The sequence below is a fragment of the Glycine soja genome, chromosome 15, assembly GCF_004193775.1.
Source record: "Glycine soja cultivar W05 chromosome 15, ASM419377v2, whole genome shotgun sequence".
Classification (NCBI taxonomy): domain Eukaryota; kingdom Viridiplantae; phylum Streptophyta; class Magnoliopsida; order Fabales; family Fabaceae; genus Glycine; species Glycine soja.
In genome coordinates, this window is record NC_041016.1 from 32,854,540 (window position 1) to 32,866,827 (window position 12,288).

The window sequence follows — 12,288 nt, forward strand, 5'->3', positions numbered from 1 at the left end:
AGTTGTAATAAACCATTAGTTAAGTATACCAAGTGCATTGATTTGGCTGGCAAAACTGCCCTTTTTTTTTTATTATTATCAGCAAATGATACTCGTTAGTATTGTTAGTTTTTGTTAGCGGGAGATTCTAACCCGTGACCTCTCCCTCCTTGTCTTCTCCCTTCACCACTAGACCAACCTTATATCTCCAGACAAAACTGCTATTGATAGGAAATCCAGTTTCCTGAACTAATGTGTTATATATGTTTGGTTCTGTGTCAGTACATCTTGTTTGTAAAGAAGGGGACTTGATGTCCTGCTGCTTTTGACCCTGGCAAATATTGTCAATAACCTTCCAGCTTCTGTGTATCTATTATTCTATTTCATAAATGCATATTTGGAGAATATAAACATTATTAAATTTTTGAAATTTTCATGAAACTAGACAATCTTAAACAATTTCCTTTCCCACTAATCAGCTCATACACAAACATAAAACTAGCAACTGCAGTCACCTGACTGTAAACCCAATTTGTGTGGATAAAAATATTGACTACTGTCTAAATGTTATCAGTTTCCTTGAGGGATGGTGGAAAAACAACTGGTCAAAGTGACTGCAAATCATTGGATTGAAAAGAGTTGATAGTCCTGGTAGTGAATATAGATGACCATGCCTATGAGTTTGAATGGAAATGAGAGTCTTACACAATCCAATAAAAGCATAACACAAGAAACAGAATACAAATGAATACATGCCACTAAGTTAAAGTGATAATATTTCATGATAAAATTTTAATAATATTTGAACTGTTGAGAGTATTATTACCTATGTATTAATCAAGCAAATGGTGAAGGTATGCTGCTATAATTGAAGTTGATTCTGCAAACATTTCCTATTTAGTTTGACAATATATTTCTTTTAGGTTCTTACCTTGCAATTTTCTCCGTTTATATATTGTCTTCTTTGGTTTAATCATTTTCATTTTTCTATCATTCTTGTTTTGATTTGGTTTGGTGTAAATTTTCTTGTGCAGTTTTCACACCTATGATTATGCAAGACATTTTGTTAGTGCTTGTACTCGCATCCTTGGACTTGAAGGTACACCTTACGGGGTTGAGTATCAAGGGAAGCTAACTCGAGTTGCTGCAGTACGTGCCACGTAATTTGTGTGCATGCTCAATCTTGCTTGGTCATTTGAACCGTTGTTTAATAATTTTGCTCCAAACTTTTTCCTATTAAGGGAGGACAGAAATAGAAAAAAGAAACATTTTTATATGAAACTTCTCATTTCAAGATTTAACCAATTGCGATGTTGAACTTAAAATTAAAATTGCTTATTTGATTCTGTTCCCCTTGAATGTCAGTTTCCAATTGGGATAGACTCAGAACGATTTATACGTGCTCTTGACCTTCCTCCAGTACAAGATCACATCAAAGAACTACAAGAAAGATTTAAAGGCAGAAAGGTGCTTCTTTAACTTTGTAGCAAACACTTCTTTATATCTTGCAACTTATTTTACTTGTTCTTATGAATTTTGGAATTGTTTTAGATTTATGGTTCTTGCTTTTCAGTATTTTATTATTAAGGGTTTTATTCTTATTTTTACTATGTGAAAGGCTTTTAAGGATTGCCAAGATAAAATTTAGATGATGCGGATGAAAACATAAAAGATGGAAAGAGAAGAAAACTGGTGTTAAAAACACTGAAACTATTGCTGGCCACTATGAGCAGTCATCTTTATAATATTTTGTCATCATCAAAGCATGGGAAAATTGTATAGAATTCCCTTTCTCTTATACCATGCAAATTACTCCCACAATTACGATCACTCTTTAACTATACCTCCAACTTACTAGTCTATCCTTTACTAACCAATGATAGGATCTATTTTTTATATTCTGTACCTTAATTTCTGAAATATCTTAATAAAATTTTAAATTTCACTGGTTGATTTTGGGAAACAAATTTTAGGTTTGCATTGCAGGGGTTGCTTTAGTTGTTCCTCTTTTAACAATATCAAAGAAAAAAATGATTTTGGGGTAAGAAATTAAGCATATAAATCTTTTGCTTCTTCAAATTTTTTTATTCTTAAAAGAAAACTCATGTTCTTATTGTTAATTTTGGAGGGCTGCCTGATAGTCTTGGCATATAATCTTCTGTAATGTCTTTCAGGTCCTTCTTCAAATCTATATGTCTGTAGAAAGCTGCATTATTGTCTTTCATGAGCTTCATGTTGGCTTATAGCCTTAGGAAAGTCGGTCATTGACATGATATCAAAGACTCTGTCACCAAGTGGTCAAGAGTTTAATACTTGGCCCTGCATTCTTCTCTAAAAAGGGTTGAGTTTCAGCTCCAATGGCCTTATGCATTGTCAAACTCCATGCTTTTGGCCAAAAGGCGTCTTGCATGAGGGGGCATGTTACATTTAAATCTATTCATGAACACCTAATAGCTTAAGCTTTTAGGAAGAGTTTGTCATTATAGGGCAATCAAAGCATTTACCATGCTATCACTGTGTGATACTAATATTGAATTATTTTATTTTTAATTTGCTTAGAAAATATTACTTTTTTTTTTAATAAATATCACATTCTTCTAGTAATGGGGCACTTAATTTGGGTCTGGCCTAGTGAAGATGTTGCTTTCAGCATTTCACTGTATAAGTTGTATTTTTTTGGTATGCAGTGCCATGAGTCCATGACAACCACTTTTCTTTTCTTTTTTCAATCGAAGTGCTTATTTGATTTGATTCTATTGATTGAATTATCACAACCTTTTCCTGCCTTGACAGGTAATGTTAGGTGTTGATCGCCTTGATATGATTAAAGGAATCCCTCAGAAAATTCTAGCATTTGAAAAATTTTTGGAGGAAAATGCTTATTGGCGTGATAAAGTTGTTTTGCTTCAAATTGCTGTCCCGACAAGAACAGATGTTCCTGAGTGTATGCTACTCACATTATTTTTATTTTTTCTTGTGGCTTCTTTTGTATAGTTGCCTTCAAAATAGGCTCCTAACTTTCAATTTTCCTTTTGTTTTCTACCAATCAAAGATTATGTCTTTAAAAAATACAAGGAAGTTGTAATTTCTTTCAAAAATAAAGTAAGTTATAATGTTTTCTATTTTACTCTTATTTGTACTTGTACTTGCTAGAATCTTATGTTGGACAAGAAGAATTTGTTTTGTTGTACTTTAAGGTGCTTCTTTTGTATAGTTGCCTTCAAAATAGGCTCCTAACTTTCAATTTTCCTTTTGTTTTCTACCAATCAAAGATTATGTCTTTAAAAAATACAAGGAAGTTGTAATTTCTTTCAAAAATAAAGTAAGTTATAATGTTTTCTATTTTACTCTTATTTGTACTTGTACTTGCTAGAATCTTATGTTGGACAAGAAGAATTTGTTTTGTTGTACTTTAAGGTGCTATCATCAATGGGAATCATTTCAGAGATATATTGTACATTAGAGTAGTATATATACTGCAGTGTTTGGTTACGTACATTTTGGATTATGGTCTTATTTTTCATTTCGGAATCATGACTGATTGATTTTATTTCTTGCATATTTATAGATCAAAAGCTTACAAGCCAGGTTCATGAAATAGTTGGTCGAATCAACGGAAGATTTGGAACATTGACTGCTGTTCCTATACATCACTTGGTGAGTATTATACAAATGCTGACTCAGCGTCACAAACAATTCAAGGACACACTCTTTTCTTTTTCCCTTGAGTGATCTAATTCATTAATCCTGCTTGTGCATAATTTTGTTAGTTTCTTTCATTCTATGTTTATCCTAACTCCTTTGTGATGGGTGAAAAGGGAGCTATCGATTTTTGGAGAAGGAAAATCAGAAGTCACATTAACTTGCTTATGAAACAAAAGGATACATTGAAGGAATGAAAATAAAGAAAATTTTAGATGCATCAAAAACAATCTCTGAAAAAAGTGGACAGAAAAATAAAATCACACACACACACATCTTATACAGCGTCCTATGTTACACAACTATCCTTCCTAAAATGCCATCACAATGGCAATTACTGTTGTATATGTAAAATTTGATTTTTTTCTTCTTAATTTTTCTTGTCATTTTTATGCAATTAAATAGGAGAGGGAAAATAAAGAGGGAGGGGGGGGGTGTTGGTCTGGATTCTATTTTACTCCATTTTTCATAATTTAAAAGACCAAAAAAAATTCAAATAAAACACCCTTAAATTTTGTACTTACTGATTTTCATGCCTTTGTCCTAGAATTTTTCCTTCAAGCTTGGTTCTCAATAAAACAAATGTAGAAATTGTTAAAACAACATATGAATTGAGGGATCTTTTCCTATGTGGGACGACCACAAAAGATGTATCTGCATGAAACTCATGTGAATCAGCAGCACAAAATTTTTGGTTGACTTCACAAAAATTCACAAAATTGACATGAATTTTCTGACTTGAAAACAATTGAAACTGTTAAAATTAGAGAATAGTCATTTTGATATGAATATTGAAACAAGATTTAAGATTCCTATTGTTGTTGACTTAAAATTAAACATGTTTATGTCTTATTGGGAAAAGGAAGAGTAAGGTCAAGTTAATCACAGATGATAAAACAAATTGGTTATATGCCCAGCTTTTCTTTTTCCTTTAGTATAAAGTTAGCAGCGAGAGAGGATTTAGAGGTTTTATTCATGAATATGAACGTCGAATGTTATACTGGTCATGATATCATATATAAATGAGATTCAATATTTTTATATGATTATTCTAATGATTGACCATTAGTTTACATCTGTTCTTAATATTAATATTATATTGGCTGAAGAATTTCCTATTCTTGATAATCTAACAATTTTTGTCTCTACAGGATCGCTCACTTGACTTTCATGCACTATGTGCTTTGTATGCTGTTACGGGTAAATTTGTGTTTTTACATTTTTTTTTTAATTTGACCAAACTATTCGGTGAATAATTTTTTTGTAAAATTGCCAGTTGTCAGCATATACCAATTTATTATTTATTTCATTTAAAATTCTATATTTAAAGGTGAAAGTTCTTTTTCAGCGTACATCTAGAAATGGCTCTTAAAGCCTTTTGTATGTTATGAAATTAAAGGGGAAATCTTGGGGATCAGGTTTTTACTTCTTTTGTTTTACTCTGAAATGTTGTATACATTTTTCTACCCTTTCTTTGTTAATTATGTATAAATTTGTCCGGCACACGAAAATGTAAAGGGTTGGAAATTGCTTCAAGATAGGTTGCTCATGCTCTAGCATCCAATCTGCAGCCCGTGTATTACCTAATAGTCTTAAAATCCGCTTGCTTCTTTGAAGCATCCATAATATAATGTGCTTCTTGTCTTGATTAGCATCAATGTACTTTTTCTAATTAATAAAATGCAATTTTCACTTAGTCATGATGTTTCCTATTCACTTATTGACATTTAGTTATGCTTATATGTTTTATAAAAAGGCAACAATTTTAACATTTTTAGTTGCTGCTAGCCTTTGATGCCTTATTTGCAAAATCAGAAAACAAAATGTTTCATGCAAATAACCATACAAGAGATGTAAGCCATTTTTAATGATTCAAACGACACACATGCCAAATTTACTATCAAAGACTTGTTTCCAAGTTTATTTATCTTATATCTACATGCAGTAGTGCTGAAAAATTTAATGCATTTTGTGTGAAATGAACTCTAGCATTAAGACAAATTGGGACTATTATGTTGGGGAAAGGTGAAAGCATGTTCAATGTGTCTAGGACACATCCTCATGTATGTTATACTTACTTCATTACACATTTTCTTGAATTCTTTATTGTCTTTGGAGCATTAAATTTTATTTCTGATAATCAGTTTATTATATTGTAAGTTTTCTGCTAATTTTGTATTTATACTCCTTATTTCTTACCCAGATGTAGCACTAGTCACATCTTTGAGGGATGGAATGAATCTTGTCAGCTATGAATTTGTGGCCTGCCAGGAGAAAAAGAAAGGGGTTCTCATTCTTAGTGAAGTAATTATGGAAACTTGTTTTTATTTCAATTTATCAATTCAGGCTATGTTAAAGTTGAGTTATTGTATAATAAGAGAATAGATTCAAAAATTGGAAAAGTTGCTCCTGAAAAAACTGTGTACAATGCTCCATTTTAGAGATATAAGACTGATGCTAAGTCTTGACAGTTGAGCTTTCAGGAGAGTTAGTTCTAGACATGGTATGAGTGCCACTATGACCAAGTGATAAAGATTTGAATCCGTACTACCTCACTACTTACATTTGTCCAAACAGAAATTGAATTTACCCACATGGTAGAATGAGTCTGTGTGTTGTCCATGCTTCAAGTCCGAAAAGGGACTTCTGTGAGGGATTGTATAAGAGCTATAAAATCAATCTTGAGTCTTGCCTAGCAGCTTAAGCTTTCAGAAGAATTAATCCATGACACCCAAACAGTCATGACAAGTGATAACCCTCTCCAAGAGGAAAATGAATTCAAAATTTGCTTCTAACTTCAGTTATCATTTAGGTTGTTGAAAATAACTATTTCAGGGAGAAGAGTGAAACACCAGAGAAGAAATTTGATCGGTATTATAGTGTCTGTTTGATATGCCATCATACCATCATAATCAAAGTATCACATCAATTTTTTTTTACTTCAAATATTGAGCTTCTTACACTACAACTCTTCACTGTGCTTAAACTTTTACCATTTAATGTTGTTTGAATTCATGATAGGTATCAATGTTTCATTTCTTTATCCCTGTCTATATCATAGATTTATATAGTTCCCATCTTGGTTTATAGATAGCTTTCATGTGTCATATGGATAAATTATTCATTTCATATTGATTTTTGTAACTAGATATGTATTATGTTGATCTGATGCCTGATATTTGGTATGCTGCTTGTAGTTTGCTGGTGCAGCACAATCTCTTGGTGCCGGGGCAATTCTTGTCAATCCTTGGAACATTACAGAAGTTGCTGCTGCAATTGCTCGGGCTCTTAATATGCCATCTGCTGAAAGAGAAAAGAGACATAAGCATAATTTTAATCATGTAATATCTCATACTGCTCAAGAATGGGCAGGAACTTTCGTAAGGTATGCATACTAGTATCTAGATTTTGTTGATCTGTGCCCTAAAATCAGAGGTAAAGGAATAAAAATAGCATTTGTTACGTATCCTAATTACTCAAAGAAGAAAATATTAAACATTCTTTTTATATTTCAAAATGTTAAATACTTAATAGAATTCGTTTAATAGCTTCTTTTTTCTCCTTCTTAAGAAAACCCTTGGTATTTAGAATACATTTCTTATTTCTTAGGAGTATGTCATTTATAATGGATGTAAGTCATCCTTTCAGAGTGTGAAACTTTCAAGAGTCTAGAATTTAGACTACGAACCTTTTGTAATTCTGATGGTTGTCTGTAAATCTATTCACATCTTTTTGCCTTAACCATGCTTTATCATGAAGCTTCTGTTTCCTGCGATAAGTTTGCAAAGCTATGAAGATTTAACCATGCTTAATTATGATGGTTATTTTTGTTACATCTGTACTTTAGGAATAGTAAAAACACATGGTGATTTGTGATTGAAATTTATCAACTAAAATATGCTAGTAAATAATACATTCTTGCTTTGATTTTTAGCAGAGATCCACATATGATGAATCTTTGAATATTTGCAGTGAACTAAATGATACTGTTATTGAGGCACAACTAAGGACAAGACAAGTTCCACCTCGGCTTCCAACCAAGACTGCAATTGAAAGTTATCAGCAGTCAACTAATCGACTGCTCATTTTGGTATGCTGTCTCACAATGAAGCTCGAGACTTCTCTGAATACATCTTTTTGTTTCCTTGTCTTTTACTCCTTATCTGAGTTCTTTCTACAGGATACTGCTTCATTTCTGAATAGATATAGTGAAATCTAGAGTGCAACTGAACAGGACTAAGATATTTTGATAGCTGAAGATCCAATCACACTGCTTCATTTCTAGGGGTAGTTAGGTTAATTGTTAGTTAGTTATGATTCTATTCTAGAATATGTGGCTAGTGCTTTGGAAGAACTTGTAGTTTTCCAAAGCCAACAAGAATTACCTCCTGCGAGAAGACATGAATATGCAATTCAACTAAAGGAGGTAGCTTAAATACCCAACTGGATACCATAAAGGTATCTTCATTATCAAAAAAGCATAAATTGAAAAGTTGGTCTAAAAGAAGGATGGAGTTTTTGTGTAGATTACAGGGCCTTGAATCAACTTACAGTACCAAATAAATTCCGTGTTTTCGAAGCTGGATTTGAAGTCTGGGTACCATTAAATCAGAATGAGGGAGGAAGATATAGAATAAACAGCATTCTGGACACACAAGGGGCATTATGAATTCCTTGTTATACCCTTTGGCTTGACCAATACCAGCCTCACCTTTTTATGAATGATGTGGTAAAACCATTTTTAGGTGTGTGCTTGTCTTGTCTAAATGAAGGCTCATGAGTGCTTTATGTCTAACAAATGTAATATATGTGAGTGTCTATGTTGTATTTACACTTTACAATGTCATAAGGCTTTCTCACAGTGATCTTTAATTCCAAAATTTGAGTCCACAACCCCTAAAGCAAAACCGTTATCATTCAAAAACTGGATCATTTTGGGTTTTTACAATGTTACACTGGCCTAGCATTGGTTTACGTTTATAAAATGTGTTAACAAATTTTGTATTGATGTTCTCTTTCGACACTATACACAAACAGGGATTCAGTGGAACTTTAACAGAACCAGTTGAGAAAACAGGTGATCAAATTAAAGAAATGGAACTGAAGGTTCATCCAAAATTGAGACAACCTTTGACAGCACTATGCAGTGATCCAAATACCACAGTTGTTGTGCTCAGTGGAAGCGGTAGACAAGTCCTAGATGATGTAATTCTTGCCACATCACTTCCTTTCTTCGTAAAATATTTTATCAGTCCACTTTTAACATATTTCCTATAACAGAACTTCAAAGAATACGACATGTGGTTGGCAGCTGAGAATGGAATGTTTTTACATCCTTCAAAGGGTGAGTGGATGACTACAATGCCAGAGCATCTGAATATGGAATGGGTTGATAGTGTGAAGGTACTCAATTTGAAGTTTCAATTTGTTTGATGTCCTTTCTTGCGTTATTGACTTACCTTTCCGGTCTTGCATTTCAGCATGTTTTTGAGTACTTCACAGAAAGAACACCTCGGTCACATTTTGTTTTTGAAGAAAGGGAAACTTCACTTGTATGGAATTACAAATATTCAGGTGCTTATTAAATTGTTCTTATGGAGATTTTTTCATTTTTTTGGCTGTCTTTTTTTATTACTGATCCTGTGATCTCTACCAGATGTTGAGTTTGGAAAACTTCAAGCAAGGGACATGCTGCAGCATCTCTGGACAGGTCCAATTTCTAATGCATCAGTTGAAGTTGTTCAAGGGAGCCGATCCGTTGAGGTGCGAGCTGTTGGTGTTACAAAGGTGACCTCTTGTTTCCAATAATTGACCTCTCAGTTATATTTTCACTTGAAAATTTTTCATACATATTTAAATGTCTACTCCACATTCCTTTTCTAATCAGGGAGCAGCCATTGACCGCATCTTGGGTGAGATAGTGCACAGTAAGTCCATGACATCACCAATTGATTATGTTCTTTGCATAGGACATTTTCTGGGGAAGGTAAATTGAATTTTCCTGCATCGATAATATGTTTTGAATATTGTTTTTATTTTATTGTTTCTCATGTTTTTGTATTGTTTTGATCATGTTGTAAATTTTCTCATATAACATGAATAATGTCTAGCATCTGCTTGCTCATTTATTATTATTATTAAGCTGTATGTTGCACAATTTTTTCTTTGGGAGAAAAAGGAAGTTTAAGGCTTAAACTGTGAATATTGGAGGATAAAATTCAAAAAAGTTTTTCTGTAGTAGTAGTGGACATTTTTTTAGAGAGACATGTTAGCAACACGCTTTGATATACTCTTTCGAATACATTCCATTATTTATTGAAATATATTGGATTTTTTAAATTTTTGTTGGTTTCACTACTTATTTAGTGAGTGTCTTTTCTGTGATTCTGTAATTTTTAATAAATTTTAACCAATAATCAAGTGTGTTAGCGAATGTGTTGCTAACCCTTTCCTTGTTTCACTCTTTGCAACAAATTGCAAGGATATTTTAAAAAATTATATAAACTACTGTACAGTTGATTATTATTTTAATTGCATAAATTTTTTGTTACTTTGAATTACATAGTTAAATACTTTGGAGCAACCGAATTTAACATTATTAATCGTAACAGGATGAGGATCTGTATTCATTTTTTGAGCCGGATCTTCCCTCAATTGGTGTGGGTCTTCCTCGAAGCAAGGTAACAACTGATGGAGTTAAGTTTCCTGTTGAGAGGAAACCATCTTTGAATGTTCCAGCTACTAAGAGTGGACCAAAATCATTTCCAAATAAGGCACAACGTCCAGTGTCAAATTCTGAGAAGAAAACAAATAACCATATATGCAGTACACCACGAAGGCCAGCGCCCGAAAAGGAATCATGGAACGTGCTTGACCTTAAGAAAGAGAATTACTTCTCTTGTGCTATTGGACGAACAAGAACAAATGCTCGGTATATACTCGATTCATCAGACGATGTCGTTTCGTTTCTGAAGGAACTAGCAGTTGCTTCTTCCCGCCTTTACCACTGAGTCTAAATACTGTGCCTTGGCACAGGGAGAATTCGGCCGAGCTGGATTCACTGGAGTCACTTTTTCACGCATTCATGTATTCAGTGTATTTGTAACTGTTGGATGAAAATTGAACTGCTGATATCTCGAATAAGTTTTTCAAATTAGACTGCTTATAAAATGACATCTTCATCCAACAGTTCCAAGTTGTTGAATGCATAAATGCGGGAAAAGAGTGAATCCGAATCCGAATTCGGCTCACCCTTCACTCCCATTACAGAAGACTACTTCTAACTTCTACAATACGAGTGTGGAAACGAGAATAAAGTTATGAAAGAAAGAAACAAATATATAGAAGATCGATGGTGATCTATATTTGGAAGATAAAGAAAGAATGTAAGGCTTTCTATAGTCCAACTAAGTCTTGTATAATAGTGCTTCATTTGGTTATCTTTCTTTTCTGCACAAGGCTGTTACCTTTCAGAAACACCCAATTGAGTTATCAAATTTATTAAACGGTTGATAAATAATCATTTTAATGGTGTGCATAGGAAGTTTTGTATGGCTGTGAACTGTGACTGTAGCATTATTTTTCCTTATAATTTTAGCTTCTTTTTTTTTGCCAATAATATCAACAGTTTATAATACTCCATATAGTAGCCTAGGGCAGTGCTTGAGTAATAGCCATTTACTTCCCCCAAATTGAGTACCAGCTAGATTACTTGTACGCGGGTTTATAAATATAATATTATTTTGATTTAAACATGTTTTGTCGAGTTTTGATTTCTTTTACGGAAAAAAATATTTAGCTAACTTAAACTTTACTCCTATTACAAATAAACACTAAGTTTTAATTTTATCTCAACTGATCTTTAAACTTTCTCTTTTTGTAAATAGACACTATGAACTTCAATTTCATTTAAATCAATCCTTAAACTTTACCTATTTTGCACACCTAAATTTTAATTTTCTCTCAATTAATTCTTATAATTTGCCCCTTTCATAAATAATCTCTTATATTAAATTGGAGTTAAATTACTAACAAAAAATTTCAGCAGTTTGTTTATTTAATCCAAATTATTTATTAGTTTTATTTTTATAAATCACATTTTCAAACATTAAAAAGTATATATTTTTCTTTATTAATGCCATTATTTCCCTTATATATATATATATATATATATATATATATATATATATTATAAATAATCAAGAATATGGAAAATTGAGTTGCAACAAACAAATAATGAATGATTAACATTTAAGATAAATTACTTGAATTTTTTTTATAAAAAGGATACTTTTTAAAAATCAATTGAAATGAAATCAAAGTTTAAGATCTCTATTTACAAAATAGTTAAAGTTGAAGTATCAATAATAATAAATTTAAAATTCATGGTGTCTATTTTCTAAAGAAAAAAAGTTTCAGAATTAATTGGGATAAAATTAAAGTTTAGAATATCTATTTATAAAATGAATAAAGTTTAGGATGACTCAATACTCTTTTTCTCCTTTTATATAAAGAATATCTTTTTAGTTTTTTTCCCCAAAATTATCAAATCACTTGTCTTTACTATAATGTGATACACATTAACTGCTTAAGTTAATAATGGAAGGT

The 12,288-nt window shown here is 32.1% G+C and overlaps 1 protein-coding gene across 6 annotated transcripts in view; it reads left to right on the plus strand.

Moving 5' to 3' along the window:
• Positions 1-11,242, plus strand: part of LOC114387342 (alpha,alpha-trehalose-phosphate synthase [UDP-forming] 1-like) — a 34,906-nt gene extending 23,664 nt beyond the window's left edge. For all 6 annotated transcript variants that reach the window (XM_028347511.1, XM_028347513.1, XM_028347510.1 and 3 more), the window contains 14 exons: positions 1,014-1,128; positions 1,345-1,446; positions 2,773-2,923; positions 3,548-3,636; positions 4,833-4,881; positions 5,885-5,985; positions 6,879-7,066; positions 7,654-7,771; positions 8,719-8,886; positions 8,962-9,084; positions 9,162-9,255; positions 9,338-9,468; positions 9,569-9,667; positions 10,293-11,242. In XM_028347511.1, coding sequence (XP_028203312.1) covers positions 1,014-1,128; positions 1,345-1,446; positions 2,773-2,923; positions 3,548-3,636; positions 4,833-4,881; positions 5,885-5,985; positions 6,879-7,066; positions 7,654-7,771; positions 8,719-8,886; positions 8,962-9,084; positions 9,162-9,255; positions 9,338-9,468; positions 9,569-9,667; positions 10,293-10,691 — 1,927 coding nt within the window. In that variant the 3' untranslated portion in view covers positions 10,692-11,242. The remainder of the gene's footprint in view (positions 1-1,013; positions 1,129-1,344; positions 1,447-2,772; positions 2,924-3,547; positions 3,637-4,832; positions 4,882-5,884; positions 5,986-6,878; positions 7,067-7,653; positions 7,772-8,718; positions 8,887-8,961; positions 9,085-9,161; positions 9,256-9,337; positions 9,469-9,568; positions 9,668-10,292) is intronic.
• Positions 11,243-12,288: the final 1,046 nt, after the last annotated feature.